The sequence below is a fragment of the Peromyscus californicus genome, unplaced genomic scaffold (assembly GCF_007827085.1).
Source record: "Peromyscus californicus insignis strain IS unplaced genomic scaffold, ASM782708v3 Scaffold_3__1_contigs__length_106647218, whole genome shotgun sequence".
In the NCBI taxonomy this organism is placed as follows: Eukaryota; Metazoa; Chordata; class Mammalia; order Rodentia; family Cricetidae; genus Peromyscus; species Peromyscus californicus.
The window spans coordinates 96,872,727-96,889,798 of NW_026294551.1; the positions used below are offsets into that span (position 1 = coordinate 96,872,727).

General features: G+C 47.9%; 1 protein-coding gene across 22 annotated transcripts in view; it reads left to right on the forward strand.

Annotated features, from left to right (window-relative positions):
* Rbfox1 (RNA binding fox-1 homolog 1) overlaps nt 1-17,072 on the forward strand; it is a 2,167,575-nt gene that overhangs the window by 117,413 nt on the left and 2,033,090 nt on the right. For 21 of the 22 annotated variants that reach the window (XM_052759361.1, XM_052759367.1, XM_052759363.1 and 18 more), the window contains exon 2: nt 14,725-14,763. The exons of the other annotated variant lie outside the window; for it this stretch is intronic. In XM_052759361.1, the coding sequence (XP_052615321.1) occupies nt 14,725-14,763 (39 nt within the window). The remainder of the gene's footprint in view (nt 1-14,724; nt 14,764-17,072) is intronic. 22 annotated transcript variants of the gene reach the window in all.

Here is a 17,072-nt window from a genome sequence, read left to right on the forward strand (position 1 = left end):
GTGGGAGTTCACAGAGGGAAAAGGAGATGCAGTTTGAAGAGTTTTTTTTATTGTGTTAACAAGTAAAAGACTGACAGTCACATCGATTTTTGAGATGGATGTAAAGGGTTTGAAAGGGAGTTCTTACTCTGGACAGGACCTGCTTGGAGATGCTGGCATTGGACCACATTTTTAGAAGATGCTCACAGGGATGAGGGAGCTGGGTTTTGCAATGGGACTGTCAGTTCTCAGTGACAGACTGCATCAGAGGGAGATGGGTGTCAAGTGGCTGACTCATTTGTCACATAGACGGAGCAGTGATCTGGGGCTGGCTTGTGCACACATACTTCCGCTATGCATGCTTTTTTATGGAAAGTCAGAGTCATTGCAGAGAAAACTAGAAGCTGCTAGGGTCAGAAATGTTCCCTAGAGGGCTAGAGAGATACGTCCATGGGCAGAGGGCTTGCCCCGCAAGCGTGAGGACCTGAGTTTGGATCCCCAACACCCATGTGAAAGACCAGGCATGATAACCTGTGCTCATAACCCCAGTGCTGGGAGGTGGGGTGGATCTCAGGACTTACTGGTCCAGTTTAGCAAGGGAGGAGAGGCCTCACCTCATAAAAAGATAAGGTTGAGAGCAACTGAGGAAGACACTGATGTTCCCTTCTGAACTCTACATGTGCGCAGCATATAGGTGAGGGCACACACAAACACACTTACGCTGCACACACACACACACACGCACGCACGCACGCATGCACGCACGCACGCATGCTCGCACAGACATCCTGGACTTTGCAGTTCCATTATCTAAGTTAAGGACTCACTGTGTGCAGAGTGGCTGATTGACTGCTGACAGCCCAATGCAGTGGATGCTTCCGGGTCAGGTCTCAGTCTTCGTCCAATCAGCCAAGGCTCCCGGTGGAGTCAGATGAAGCACCATGGCCACCGTGGGGATAAATGGAGACCAGATGGCCTTTGACCTCCTGTTCCTCAATCAGGAGTGTCCTCTCTGGGTTGCAGGGGACACTGCTTATTTGGGGGATAGTCTCAGAGCTCTGCCTGCATTTCTTTGAGCAGGAGACCTGACACCGTGACTCTGCCTTCACTAACCACGCTGGGGCTGTCAGCCCTTTCTCTGCCACCCTGCTGCCCAAACTCACCTCTTAACCAGGTCAGAGAGAGATGAGATGTCATGTGCGAGGCAGCGGTCACTTGATTCCACAATCCAGGGCAGTTCACTGAAGTTTAATAAACGTTTGGGAAGAACTCTGCTCTGTGTGGGCTGTGTACAGCCCCATTTATTTCTAGGAAAATCAGCTGAGAAGCAATCTTCTTGATTTCAATCTGGGACACCCCAGCTCCTGTGTATTGTTAGCCCTGGCAAGAGTGTGGGGTGAAGCCCCATGGACCTGTACCACCTGAGTGTCCTGCAGCAGCCCTACCCCTGAGTCCCCCTTCAGCTGAAGCTCAGGCCAGAGGTCCCTGAAGAGTGTGCCTTGCTAATGATAAAGGACTTGGGGGACACATTTTTTAAACTCAGCAGAGATTGGTGAACATGCCTGACCTGGCTGTCGAATCCTGGCTATGTCAGAGGGAAGAGCGGAGAGAGTGTCCTCAAGACACTTGCTTATCAGGAGAGCAGTGTCTACCTGCTTCCTGTTTCTGCTTGGAATGCGTCTCCTTCCTCTCCCTGCTGCAGACCCCCTACTTCTACCCCAAATCACTCTCCTTCCGACCACAGGGCCTTTGCATGTACCATTTCCCCCTCTGCCCTTCTTGCTCTAAGGATGCTGACAGCTGTCTCGGGGACATCTTGCCTTCTGCCTTGCCCCATCTAGTGTAGTCTAGCTCAGGTCTGCTGATGTTTTTCCTTCTCAGAATTACACTTCTCTTTCATAGTAGCACAAATCTTGGTTTCTATGTATCCATTTATCACACCAATCCCACAATGACCTAGTTTTTGCAGCAGGCCCTAAAACAGCTCAGGTTCCTGGGATGTTGAACAAGTAAGCTGCGTATACTCTAAGAGACATCATCGGGATTCAAGCCCAGAACCACACACACACACACACCGCCCCGCCCCGCTCTTCACACTGTCTCATTAACAGTGACCTGGTTGTACTGAACTTGAAGCTCTGTCTTGGCTCCCCCCCCCCCAAATCTCCACAGAGCCCAGAACTTGCAATTAGCCGTGTAAACATAAGGATCACTGGAGCTAACATTTGCTGAGCGCTCACTGTTTGCCAGGCTCTAGCGTGATGTCAGTACAAGCTCTGCATGCACTGGACAACCGGGCCCGAGGAGACAAGGAGTAAAATGTTTAGAAAGACTTGAGGGGAGACGGGAGAGGACACAAGGTCTCACAGGGGAACATTCTAGGCTCCTTCCCCCTTGCCCACAGAAGAATACAAGTAGGGTGATACAGAGCCAAGCCCCATGGTGTGGGCCCTGGGTTCTGCCTGAAGGGTTCTGGGGAGACCCACTGAGGCTGGATCTGCTATTGGCTTATTTCTTGTTGGTATCTTTGGCCTTGACACAGATGGGAGAAAAGGCAGGCTGATGTAGTTCAGCCCCTTGGAACTGTTCGGACCCTGGTCTTAGATGGGCAGGCTGATGTAGTTCAGCCTCTTGGAACTGTTCAGAGCCTGGTCTTAGATGGGCAGGCTGGTGTAGTTCAGCCCCTTGGAACTGTTCAGACCCTGGTCTCAGATGGGCAGGCTGCTTGTCTCTGGCACCAGAAGGCCACTTTCTCCACTTTTCAGTGTGCTGTTTTGCTGAGGTTTATGTAACCAGCTCCCGGGAGGCTCAGAATCAAGGAATAAAGAAGGGTTTGTCCTCCGAGGTCAGACCCAGGCTGGCCGCGTAACACTTCTGCTGTGAACACCTTGCTGTGAGAGGGGTTTTGGGTAGGAGATGCTTCAAGACTCCTTTTGAGCTTTGTTCCAGGCCCTGGGATTCGAAATGGAAGGCCCCATGAGGTGCACACAGGGGCCTGGCTTGCGAGAACCTGTACAGTTTTATAGCATACCTATTGAGAACACCAAGCTCAAGAGTAAGTCTTTCTGGGCCTCAGTGCCCTCATCTGAAAAAATGGGCTAATGATGGATCCTAGGCTCTTTGGAGTTATTGCAATGATTAATAAGGTCACATGGCACTGATGTGATCAGGGCCTGGTACGTAGAGGGTCTCAGCAACAGGAGGTGTACGTGGAGATGGCCTTCTCCCTCCTGCCCAGGCTCCTCATTTCTGAGACTCAGCTTTGTCTCCTCAGTAGGACAATGATATTTTGATGCCAATGAGAGGGGAAAGGAAAGGATGGGACCTCACTGAGAGCTGATTCCTAACAACTTATCGACAGGGTCAGTCTCTGCAATGGCAAAAAATAATGAAACATCGATTCTCAGAAGTCATTCCAAGTCAGGCTTATAGGAGAAGTTTAAAAAGCAATTAGTCTAGATTGAAGCTAATTAATGCTTTCTGCCTCCCCCTGCTTCAGGGCTCGGATGGGGCAGACATTCTTTGGGACATACTAAGTGCTTGGTTTTTAGAGGACTTGGAGATGGGAAAGAATGGCTTATCTGGAGTGGAGACTAAATATGATGTCCCAAGACTCCCAGTGAAGGGAAGACCCAGTTCTGGCTAGACAGACAGGTGTCATCTCTCATCTGCCCTTGGCTCCTCTCCTCTCCTGCCCTCCTTCCTGCACCAGACTCCATGGGTTCAGTTTCTGTCTCATTCAAATTGCACCACACACAATACTGCAGAAGGGAGCTTGGTCATCTCATGGTCTCCACACCACACACACTGCACCCATCTCCCTGGCCCCTGTCACTCCCTTAAGGTCCACTTGTCTGACTGTCTTCTCTTTGGGGAAGTTCAGGGTCCAACTCCCCATCTTCCCGTCCCCAAGCCCCTTGCTCTTAAAGGTTCCATTTCCGAGCTCACACTGTTACCACAGAGCTGGTCCCTTCCCAGTGCCGACTCCAGGCACTCTGTAGCTCTCCATGATTTGATCTCTCACATCAAATGGATCATTGAGAAAAGGTTTATTTTTGCTCATGGTTTCCGAGGCTTTCAGTCCATCATGGGAAGGAAGGTGTGGTGGAGACCATGGTAACAGGAGCGTGTGGTAATGGCTCCTCACATGGTGGTGGAATAGGAATAAGAGCACGGGGCTGGAACCAGGGGCTGGTATGACCTTGAATGACGCACCCATGGTGACCCATTTCCTCCAGCCAGGCCCCACTTGCCAAAAGCTCCACAGCCCTCCCCCAATAGTATGTCCTAGGTTCATTTCTGTTGCTGTGACAAGTATCCTTCCCACAAACAGCTGAAGGGAAGAAAGGGCTTATTGCAGTTACAAGCCCAGGAGACAGTCAATCATTGAGGGGAAATCAAGGCAGCATCTCAAGCAGGATCCCACCACGTACACAGTCCAGAGCTGAGAGAATCAATTCACCCATGTTGCTGGCTTGCTTTCTGCTCCCTTTCTTGACGCTCAGTACAGTTTAGGGCCTGGCCTAGGGAATGGTGCCGCACACAGGAGACTGAGCCAATGTGAAATGAAGACTGTTCCCTACAGAAATGCCCACAGTCCAGTCTGATCTAGATCATTCCTCAACTGAGTCTCTTCTAGGGTGATTCTAGGTTGTGGCCAGCTGACACAGCATTACCCGTATAGTACACTGGCCTCTTAACAGAAGGGTATCCAGTAATTGAGGATGTGTTACACCACAAGAAACATGCCTGGGAGGAGATCTAAGGGTCTCTCTTTTATCCTGATCCGAGATGACATTTTCAATAGTTCTTCTCCCTCTCTTAGAATTCTGTAATATCTGATCCATCCAGATCCCCTTCTCCGACAAAAGATGAATCACTCTTGGCCTCGTTTTGATCCATACCTCTGATCTTCAGCAGAATACAGTAGTCATTTATATGGTTTTCCCCATTCTTGTAATGGGATAATAGAAAAGTGGGGGTGGGACCATGATGGTGATTGAGAGGAGAGGTATGGGGTCAAGGGTGAATAGCTAGAGAACTTCTGTCTCAACTCTTCAAAGTAAAGGGCATGAGTCTTGGGATATGATCAGTCTTTGACTGTGTCCTTCATGTTTAGAGGGACAATTCACAGCATGAAATGAAAGCTCCCAAAGTTTTTGTTATATGTTTGTAGTAAATTAAATATCCTGACTTTTGCTTAACTTTTATAATGGTAAAATCCCACTGATTAATACATGGGTCTGGGAAAACCAAGGACCACATGAAAACCCTGAAAGAAGAGATGAAAGATGAGTGTGAATATGGTGTAGTTCGTTCCCCAACAAAACCCTAAGTATGCTTAAAATGAGATGATTATGTTTGCACTCCAAAGAGATTAATAATACATTAATTCCACTTCTCTGTGCTATTAAGTATAAATCCAGTGCATTGACTTCTAATAATCACAGATGTTCAGTTGTATGGATGTGCTATACACTTCATTGAACAGGTTCCCTGTTGGTGGGTGTCTTAGTTAGGGTTTCTATTGCTGTGAAGAAACACCATGACCATGGCAACTCTTATAAAGGAAGACATTTAATTGGGTAGCTTGCAGTTCAGTTGTTTGGTCCAATACCTTGGTGCGACATGATGGCACACAGGCAGACATGGTGCTGGAGAAGAAACTGAGTTTACATCTTAATTTCCAGAAAGTGGTTTGAGACACAAGGTGTGGCTTGAGCATATATGAGACCTCAAAGCCCACCTCCAAAGCGACACACTTCCTCCAACAAGGCTATACCTACTCTGACAAAGCTGCACCCCTATAGTGCCACTCCCTTGGGGGACCATTTTCTTTCAGACCACCACAGTTGTCTTGGGTTGCTTGCCTTGCATAGGATGAAATCAGGTGGCACCCACCTTATCTGCTATCATCTTTTGAGCTTCTCATGGGTATCATTCAATTTTAGGAACAGTCTTAAAAGGCCAAGTGGAAGGGAAGAGACTTACTCAATGTCATCTATAAGATGGGAACCATGACCTCAGCACTAACAATGATGGCAATGACAGCTTTGTTGACTGTTAAAATTTATTTAATACACTCCCTTGGTAGTTCATACTGAAAGCTCACACACAGTCCTTGTTTTATTCCCTCTTCTGGCTTGCTTCAGTCAGGTGCCAAGACCCATCAATTCAGTGTCCTTTCAATTTCTTTAATCTGCTCACTTTCTCTCTCTTCCCTTTGACACTTATCTTCATGGGATTGCTTTAATAGCTCTCAGCTGTGAAACTGTCACCCTGCTGGCGTGATCCTTCTGTGGCTGCACAGCTCTAGTCACGTCACTCCCAAACTTCATTCTCACTGCTTCCGGGGTAATGTCCCCATCTAGTTAAGTGATTCAGAAGGCTGAGCCTCACCTGGGGTTCTGTTCTGCAGCCTGCCCAACTTCTCTTGTTATTAGCACGGTTGTGTCTGTATGAGTCTGGGCTGCTATAAAGAAATAGCACAATCTTGTGTGGCTTTAATGTCTGCATTTGTTACTTTCTTTTTTGTGTGCTGTGATAAAGTATCATGACCAGATGTACTTTATAGAAGAAAGAGTTTATTCTGGGTTACAGTTTATTACAGTTCCAGAGGAGGAATCCACAATGGTGGGGGAGGTGTGGTGGCCGGAGGAGGAAACTGAGAGATCACATCTTTATCCGCACACAGGAAGCATCAAGAATGAACTGAAGTGGAACATCCTCCAGTGACGTACTTCCTTCAGCAAGGCTTCACTTCCTAAGACTTTGGTAACCTCCCCAAATAGCAGCACCAACCAGGCACCAAGTGTTTATACCCAAGTCTGTGGGGTGACCTCCCCAAATAGCAGCACCAACCAGGCACCAAGTGTTTATACCCAAGTCTGTGGGGTGGCAGTTCTCATTTCAAAACCACACAGACATTTAGTTCATAAAAGCCCTGGAGCAAATTCTCCTTTCTGCCTGGGTCCCTCTGCACGCTCATGTCCCCGGCTGTCTTGGTTCTCATCTTATCTCTTGCCCTGACATCTGGGCATCTGGGCTAGGTGCCTTGTCAGTGCTCAGTGTAGCTAGAAGCAAGAATTCCTTCCCCACCCACTTTGACTTGTGAGAGGATTGTATCTGCTTCCCACTGGATCATGCACTCTGTGAGAGAAGGGTTCATTCTCTCTTCCCACCAGGTCTTAGCTTAGTATCCAACATGTAATATGATTTAATTAAGTCTCCAAATAAATCAAAGCTGTGGCCACTTCCTGGATGAGCCCACTCCCCACAGGACACTCTGACCCACTTCGAAGCAGCAGCTGGAACATCCTAGCATATCTGCTTAGAGAGAAGCAGAAAATTGTCATCAGAAAAAGGCTTCCTGACAAAACAGGAGAGCCTGTGTGTAAATCGTTAACTGATCTGTTTACTATTTTTATTTGTATTGGAGATCAAATTAAATATTGCATTAAGTGAGTTAAATATTCATATTGCATTAAATATAGATTGCATTTTAAAAATTAACTGCTGTGTGCTCTTCCTTGAGCTGGATTATGAGACCTCAGCATAATCACCCTGGCACACACTGACTGGATGTAGCTGATATCGGTGTCTCTGGTGCCTTGCTTGCACTCATAGGAGTAGTGGAGTGGGAAAGGACCTGTGTGGCTGCGGTTGTGAGGTGTGCTGTGGGGCATCAGTGTTGTTGTCCGGTGGTTCAGAGAGAGGAGAAAGGACACCATATAAATAAATTACTGCACCCTTTTTGCTTGCCCTACACAGCTCTTTTTGCTTGCCCTACACAGCAGTTTCTGTGGGTTGCTTCCCTTGATTCCCACCAGAGACAAGTGTAACTGACTCTTCAGGCTTACACAGGTGAAAACTGCATGTGGGGAGATAAGCAGAGGGACTCCAGGTTTCACAGCCTTGATAAGCCTGCCCCAGGCTTCATGACTCACAGTCTTTACTAGGACCCTTACCTCTCAGAAGAAGGGCCTCCAGGGTGCTATGAACCTAAACAGACATGGTTTTAAAGAGTTTTAAAAGTTGGCTTTCTATACTCTTAACAATAGAAACCATAATAGGATTTAAAGTTACTCATTTATCCCTTCATGAATCCGTGCATTCATCTGTCCACCCACCCATCCATCCATCCATCCATCCATCCATCCATCCGTTCATCCATAAACCCATCCTCCATCCATTCTTCCATACATCCCTGAATGCATGCACATATTCACTTGTCCATGAGTGTATCTTCAATGCATGCATACATGCATGCACATATGAATCCATCCATTTATCTACTCCCTACCCGCACATCTATACATCTAACCAGCTATCCATTTATCCACCTATACTGACTAGTTTCATGTTAACTCGACACAAGTTGGAGTCATCTGAGAGGAATGAACCTCAACTGAGAAAATGCCTCCATGAGATCAGGCTAGGCAAGCCTGTAGGGCATTTTCTTAATTAGTGATTGATATGGGAGGACCCAGCCCAGTGTGGATGGTGCCATTCCTGGACTGGTGGCCCTGGATGCTGTAAGAAAGCAGGGTGAGTGTAGACAAATTTCTAAACAGTCTTATTAAATAAAAAACACAGAACCAAATATAGGGGTGAAAGCCTTAGAGATCAGGGAAATAGTGATAGCCACCAACCTTACCTCTCCAGCTCTGCAGCTACCAAAAGTGAACTACTTCTTGTCTACTCACACATTTATTGCCTTGCTATTCTGCCCTCTCATTGGCTCTTAGCCCAGCTACCTCACTTCCTTGTTACTTCCTGTCTGTACAGAGCTCCAAGTCTCTATGGTTGGTACTGGGATTAAAGGTGTGTGTGATCACGCTTGGCTCTGTTCCCAGTGTGACCTTGAACACACAGAGACTCTGCCTGCCAAGCGATTGGATTAAGGGCTTGTTCTACCACTGCCTGACTTCAATGTTTACTTAAAAATGGCTGGCCTTTTCCCCCTTGATCTCCAGGCATGCTTTATTTATTAACATACAAATAAAATATCACCACAGGTGAGCAAACCATGAGGAGCAAGCCAGTAAGCAACACTACTCCCTGGCCCTGCAAGAGCTCATTCCTGTAGGTTCCTACCTGGTTTGAGTTCTTGCCTTGATTTCCCTCAATGGGCTATGATTTACAATACGTAAACCAAACAAATCCTTTCCTCCCCAAGTTGTTTTTGGTCATGGTGTTTCATCACAGCAATAATAGCTCTAACTATGACACCATCTATCTATTATCCATCCATGTACCTACCCACATACCCACACATCTGCCATCTATCCATCCATATACCTTTTTTATTCTTGTTGAGCTCCAATGGTTGCCAAGAGTGGTCAAGCCTTAGGGCCATAGTGGAGGATGAGGCATATATCGTTTGTTTGCTATGGGTTCACACAGTGGAGTGGCAGCTGCCACAGTCTCCTTTTCTCTATTCCTGTCCCCAGCCTCTCAAGGCCTTGTATTGGGTCCTCTTTGTTCCCCAATACCTAGGACTGGATGTAGAAGGTGGATTTAGTCACATCTTCTAACATGCTCCTCAGCCTCCCGCCTGCCTCTCTATGTTTGGGTTATCTCTGGTTCTGGGCATCCATTTCCCAATAGCCAGTGATCAACCTGGGAACTATTACAAGAGGGGCGGAGGGTGTTTGCACCATGGTGTGGCGCCCCCTCCCACTGTACACCCCTCTTCTTCCCTGACCCTCTCTTAAGGCTCCCTTGACTTCTGAGCCATCTTTCATGTTTCCTTCACTGACCCAGGCTCCCATTGCCTCTCCTGGCTAGTGACTCCCTACAAATTCCATTTTCTTATCCCTCTGTTCCTTCTGAGTCCCGTTGCTTATCTGGGCAGCAAGATTCTAGAGAGCCTCGTCTTTTACAGATTGCTTTCTGAGTTTTGCTTCCTGAGTCACTTGGAAGTTCCTTGAGGGCAGGCTGGTGATGTTAAATCTGCTTGGTGCCAAGTGTGAGTTCAGTTTGCACAATAGACCCATTGACTGAGAGGGTCCTGGGGTCACAGCCATTGGCTGAGAGGGTCCTGGGGTCACAGCCATTGGCTGAGAGGGGTCCTGGGGTCTGAGTCAGGTCAAGTGGATTTGTGTCTCTAGGATCCTGAGAACTTTTCTTGTTTCTTTTCATGATCTGTGAAGCAGAGATGACAGGAGGGACCTCGCTAGTGGTTCCACTGTGGGGACTGAACATTTTAACTGTCCTCTGATGGAGTGATTTTCACGTTGTTGCCCACACCATTACAATCCCCCTACCTTGTCTTTTGGGGGATGCTGTTTGAAAGTCTCCTTTGAAAAAGGAGAGAGTTCTCATGGGTGCCCATTGTAAAGGATCCCCACTGGAAAAGAGTCTCCAGTGTAAAGGTGCTCCCCATCGAAAAGAGAGGGGGCTCCATGGAAAGAGGGTTCCCCCATGGAAAAGAGGAGCATGTAGAGAAACTTTGTTGGGAGGCTTCCCAAGGACCTGGGGCTCAGCAGGCATGCTTTGGACCACCCTACTTTTGGGCAGCTGCTGCTGCTGGGGCATTTTCCAGAAGGGGATTAGAGACTCAGGTAAAGGACTTCTCATCATGGTGATATGCTCTCCCAGGAAAGGCTAGGAATGTTCTTTGGTCCTGAGCCCTGCAGTTTCCTTTGTATAGTAAAAGAGCACTCTGCTTCCTTCTGTCCCTAATCCTCCTGTGGAGACTGTGGCTGCCCTGCTTGACAGAACCTTCTGCAGGAGGAACACAGGAGAACCAGACAGGTTTCCCAGTTCTGAACCCACCACAGGGCTGATGCAGGGTGCCTGGCTCTCATTGTTTGGCATTGCCAAGAAGCCATTGCAAAAACTGTCACTTGATCTCTAAATGTCATATACTGTCATGGAGCTGGTTGGTGAAGGGATGCTCCTATGTAAGACTGAAATTCTGCTCATGAAATGGAGTTTTTGCTCTTTCTCTACTAGGGAGAGGAATGAGATGCTCCTTGAAAGCCTGGTCAATTCTCATATGAATGAGAGTGTGTGTGTGTGTGTGTGTGTGTGTGTGTGTGTGTGTGTGTGTGTGTGTATGTGTGTGTGTGTGTGTGTGCCCATATGTGTGTGTGTTCAGGTGTGTGTGTATGTGTGCAGGGGTGTGTATGTATGAGTGTGTGCATGCGCAGGTGTGTGTGTGTGTGTGCATGTGAAGGTGTGTGTGTATTCACAAGTGTTTGTGCACAGGTGTGTGTGTACATAGGTATGTGTATGCAGGTGTGTGCACAAGTGTGTGTACAGGTGTATGTGCTCAGGTGCGTGTGTGCACAGGTGGCTTGAGGAGAGAGCATGGCTGGGGAGGAAAAAGGAAAGCTGGTTCCAGGTCACAAAGTGACTTGAGTTTCCCACATTTGCAAGTGACGCTGGCACAGAACAGACGTGGCCCAGAGCATAGGATGGTCATGTCTCAACTTCTCACGTGCAATGTCTTGGCACCTCCAGAGGGCAGCTGGAGCTGCCCACCCAGTCCTGAGACTTGCAGCCTCAGCTCCCGCCCCTGGCTCCTCCTCTGCTCCCTGCCCTTTCACTTTCTTCCCTCTCCCTTGGTGCTCAGCTTTCCAGACACTGAGAACGGAGATGAGGCATCCAGCATGCTCGGGGAGGGCAGGCACCTAACGATCGCACCAGACGCTGTTCAGAAGCATTAGAACTTCGGCCCCCACGGAGGTTCTATGAGGATGAACTCCTTGTGCACTTTTCTCTCTTCTTCCAAGCCCACAGGACATCTCCTGCAGAGGAGAAAGGAGTAAAGTTCATTTTTATTTTTCCCCACCCAGCATTTCTGCCTTTAAGTGGGCCCAAGTTCGAGCTGTGTAGTCATTTCAAAAATAGCCGTATAAGGAGGATGAGACAGCCATTTGGTGGTGTGGTGAGATGCCCCTGTCTGTACATCACACAATTTATCTCAACTTACGCAACCTTGGAGCTCATCAGCTCCCTGTCTGAGAAGGGCCGGGCATTTACCTGGGAGAGGCATCTAGATTCTCTGAGCTTACAGATCTGATGGGAAGGGATAGCGGCTGCTCTCTGGCACCTTCCATGGAACGGAATGTACACATCTAGACAGGGGAACTGGAGCCTGATGTGTTTTAACGATGGTTTCCTCCAAAAGGTCAACTGATTCCTCTTGTCACCTCCTCTGCTGTGGCCCATGCTAGAGTCCTGTCACTTCCTGATGTGAGGCAGAACCTGTTCATTGCCCACGAATGTGGGAACATGCACACAGGAAGCTCATGGAGTTGCCTAGTACCAAGTGTCTGTTTGTCTGAAAAAGACAGACAATAATTTGAAACTGACGATTGAGAAAAACAAACCCTTTCCATGTTAGTTGTGGCATGCTTCAAACACCAGATTCCCCCAGTGCATCCAGAAACAGGATTTGGGGACTTGGAAAGAAGCCTGGGTGAGTAAAGTGCTCGATGCTCAAGCATGAGGACCTGAGTTCAGATCCCCAGCATCCTCATAAAGGTTGGATGCAGAGGTGCAAACCTGTAACCCCTGCACTGAGAGTGACAGGCAGAAACGGGGGGGGGGGGTCCCTGGAGTTAGCTGACTAGTAAGCTAGTCCATCAGCGAGCTCCAGACTCAGTGAGAGAATCTGCCTCAAAAAACAAGATGGAGAGTGATAGAAAAAGACGTCTGACATTGACTTCTGGGCTCTGCACACCAATGTGTGAGCAGGCACATCCATTGTGCACATATGTACGTCCATATGCATGCACACGTGAGCCCTAGAATAAAGTAGATTTTGGATGTTACTCTTAGAACAATAGTTCAAGAAGTGCTGGTGCCTCTGCAGTGTGGATTTTGTGGGGCTGGCAGCCCCACACCGTGGGGACACCATAGATGTTTGCTGAATTAATTACTCTTCTGTTCTGTTGCTATAATGAAACACCCTGAAAAAAAAAGCAACTTAAGGGAGGGTGGGTTTAATTTGGCTCACAGTGTGAGTGTGCAGTCCACCATGGCGGGGAGGCATGGTGACAGGAGAGTGGGGCAGCTGGTCACATGACGTCTGCAGTCAGGAAGCAGCGCAGTGAATGCTGGTGCTCAGCTCACGATCTCCTTTTATTCCATCTAGGACCTTAGCCCATGGCATGGTGCCCTCACATTTAGGGTGTGCCTTCCCACCTTGATTAAACTGATAGGTCAGTCCCTCAGAGGCACACCTGGAGGCTTGTCTTCTAGGTGATGCTAGGCCTCGTCGAGTTGACAACCAATATTAACCATCACAGTTGTCACAGCCAAATGAAGGGATGTGCTGATATGACGTTGGTCAGCTGTTCTGAAGGGCTGGCCTTCCTCACGCTCTTCCTCAGAGCCATGACTGAATATGAGTTTTGGCATTGTCCTTTTGCTCTCTGTAAGAGCCCCAGACTGGACGTGCCACCAGGGTGGGGACTCCAGCTGTGGTAGACAGATCTGACCTTCTGGAAGGGAAAAATGAGTTTGGGTTTCAATGTGACTTAAGGAAGGAAGCCAGTGTGGACAATCCAATCATGATAGAAGTGCAGGCTGACCACAGAGAGACAGAGAGAAGAGTCGGCCTTCTTGGCTTGCAGAGTGGGTCTTGGTTCAGGGGTAGGCTAGCCCTCATATGCCAGGTCCTTCCTGTTGGTTGCTCACTCAGGTTTCTGAGTCTGCATGGAGAGTGTTTGGGTTGGTCCACCCCACCTGAGTGATGTTTGGTGAGGTATGATCTGTGGTCTTGGCTGGGTCTTTGGCTGTGCCCATCATGGTAGGAGGGATAGGGCATTTCAACTCTCACAGGTCTGTTACTGAGCATGCTCACAGAGACAAGGACTATCTCCATGGGTACCTATCTCAGAAACTGGGGTATTGTTTTAGGAAAGAGTGTAAACTTATGCTTCCTAACTTTTTAGAAAGCCGCACATTCTGTTTCATTTCCGTTGCTGTGATAAAAGACCCTGACCAAAAGCAATTTAGAAGAAGAGCTTCAGCTTATGAGTTCAGGTCACAGTTCATGACCATGGGGAAGTCAAGATAGAAACTTCAAACAAAACAGATAGTTACATCCCATCCACACATCAAGAGCAGAGAGAAATAAATGCATGTTGTGCTTTGCTCGATTCTTATGTAGTTTAGGATTCCCTTCCTAGGGAATTGTTCCACTCACAGTGGGCTGGGTCTCCCACATTATCAACTGTTTAGTAAAGACAGTACCACAGGCCAACCCAGTGCAGACACTCCATGAAACATGGAGACTCTCTTCTCGGGTGATTCTAGGTTGTGTCAGGATGACGAGTAAACTAAACATCACAACACACAAACTCCAAATGTCAACCATGAAACTGCGTGTGCTCTGGTCCCTGATATCCTCTTCTTGCTGATCATGGCTGGCTCCTTAGGCTTTCCTCCCGCTCTGCATCCACTCCCACCTTCCCCAGGGCCTTTGTGCCCACCATTCCTCCACACATCTGGCCCCTCCTGGTCACTGCACACAGTGACATTCTTATTTCAATACCATCCCGTCTTTTCTTCCTGACAAGTCCAGACACTTGTCGTCTTGTTAAAAATAAGGATCCTGCAACCTATTGTCATTTATTACTCCCTCAACAAACACTTTAGAACGAATGGATAAATATTTCTTTCAAAGTAATGTAGCTACTGCACCTGTGAGAAAAACAAACTGAAAGTAATTGTTTCTTAAAAACTAAACCTTCCTTGTCTTTGTGTTTTTCTTTTTTTTTCATACAGGATCCGCTGTCTCCGCCTCCCAGCCTGGTTGAGAGTCAGGTAAGCACTCACTATATCTAGGTGAAGATGTTGTATTTATTGGAAACGAGGAGGTAAGTCAGTCTTCTGTACCAATGCGCTTTTTTTGCTTGCTTAATCAGCACAACCATGTTGTCAACATGGGAAGGAGGGAAGGCAAATTGCCATTGGTACTGGTGACCTTTGGACCTCTGGATGTCACTTTCCACTTATAGTAGGGACTCTTGAGCCTACTGGACACATACTTGTCATCAGACACAGAACTCTGATTCCAGTGCCCAAGGCAGACATTGCTAATCAACCACAGCACCATTCGCTCTTTATCTAAAACAGTCACTGTTAATAGACCATTGAAGGCTCACAGGTGAATGAAAAGCTCTTGATTATCTGTGATGGATGAGCTCTAAAGATGGAGTACATTTTGCCAGGGTTGCAAGTAGGTGTCTGAAGAGTTGGTTCCTTGGGCATCATGGGCTGCTTGTCATGAAGGAACCACAGGCTCGATTGCCATATCCAGCCTCACTCCACCTTGTTGCTGCTGGCGGTACCACAGCTCTGCCTTAGGGGAACACAATTGCACCAAATGGATCTATGCCTCGGGGCAATGATCCATTTATTGATTCCAACTCTACCTCATTACTGTTGCTTAGCGAGGAACTAATGTAGTTTCTAGTGACGCCATGTGGCTTTCAAATGGATGAGGTAAACGTTTATTTCCCCTATGACGCCATATTCTTTCTTCAATTAAAACCTGTGGAGCAAAATTAATACAAATGTAGGGATTTTCCCCTCTAAGATTGGTGTATAGACAGTAGGCTTTCACTGTATGTGAGGGACTGCTGTGTGACGGGACTGGGGTACCTTCCTGCCCCCCTCGCTCTTCCTGCCAGCGGGGTCGCCATTCATCACCTTCCCCTCTGTAACTCTTCTGATTGGCTGCTAGTCGTGAGTCACTGGTAGAGGCATTCACGTGCCCCACCCCCCCCCCGTGTGTGGATGTGTGCAGGTATATATGTATGTGTGTATGCACATGTGTGCGTACATGTATGTGTGTGTGTGTGTGCGCGCGTGTGTATGTGTGCATATGGATGCCAGAGGACAGCTTCAGCAATCACCCCTCAAAGCATCATATACCTTGTTTTGTTTTACTCGACAGAGTCTCTCACTGACCTGGTACTTGACAAGTAGGTTAGGATGGTTGGAGAGTGAGCCCCAAAGCCGCACCTGTACCTCCCTCCCTAACTGTGGGATTACAAGAGTTATACCATTATGCACAGTAATTTTTTAATGTGGGTTCTGAGGGTCAAATTCAGGTCCTCATGCTTGAAAGACAAGCATTCTTTGGTTGAGCCAACTCCCAGCTTTAATATATATTTATGGAAGTGAGACTCACATCTATAACATTAGCTATTTAAAATATGGCGTTAGTACATTTGCAGTAAGATGTAACCACCACCTCTGTTACTGCCAAAGCATCTCCATCTCTCCAATGCAGAGCCCTGCACCTGTTCCCCTCCCTGCCTCTCTCCGGTCCCTGGCAACCACCTGTCTCTTGCTTCCCTGGGTTTACCCTTCTGGCTAGTTCATATAAGCAAAATCAAAGCTCATAGATGAGCTTTCATGTCTGGCTTCTCTCACATGAAACAGTCTAGCAGTGAAATGGGTGACTGTATAGTCCAGCATCTCTATCTAAAACAAAGACTCAAGTAGGTTTAAGAAATATCATTCAAAGTGGTCCTGTGCACAGCAGCCCAGAGCGGGAGATCAGCTCAACGTTCATCAAGGAACCAGAACACAAACTGTGGCCCATACAGTCTTACACAGCCTGGAAGGGAAGGAGGCTCTGATACAGGCTGCAGCCTGGATGAGTCTTGGGAGTCATGTCAAGCAGCAGCCTTTGCCAGGCCCAGGTCCTGTCTGTGTGATGTGGCTGCCTGTCAGAGGCGTGTTGGAGGTTGTGAGACTGGGATGAGACTGGGATGGAGGGTACTGCTCTCTTATTGGACTTCCTGTGCAGCTACTGGGCTCAGGGTTAGCACCCAGGCTGGAGACCATGAGCAGGGAGTGTTTGAACCATTGCCTATCCTCTGTAAGCACCTACCTTCTCTGTGGCCAGCCAAGGCTACTCTACTCTCTGCAGAGCCTGGAGCTGGGATAGGGATTGGGTTGAACCCAGCAAGTCTCTTGTTTTGTTGATTAAACAGGTTTGTTTGACTCTGTCTGTCTGTCTGTCTGTCTGTCTGGTCTGTGTCAGGGCCGACAAATTCGTCTCACTGGATCTATTGTTGGACTCTGTGACCACTCTCAGAGGTCCTGTCGCCCTGGAAAAC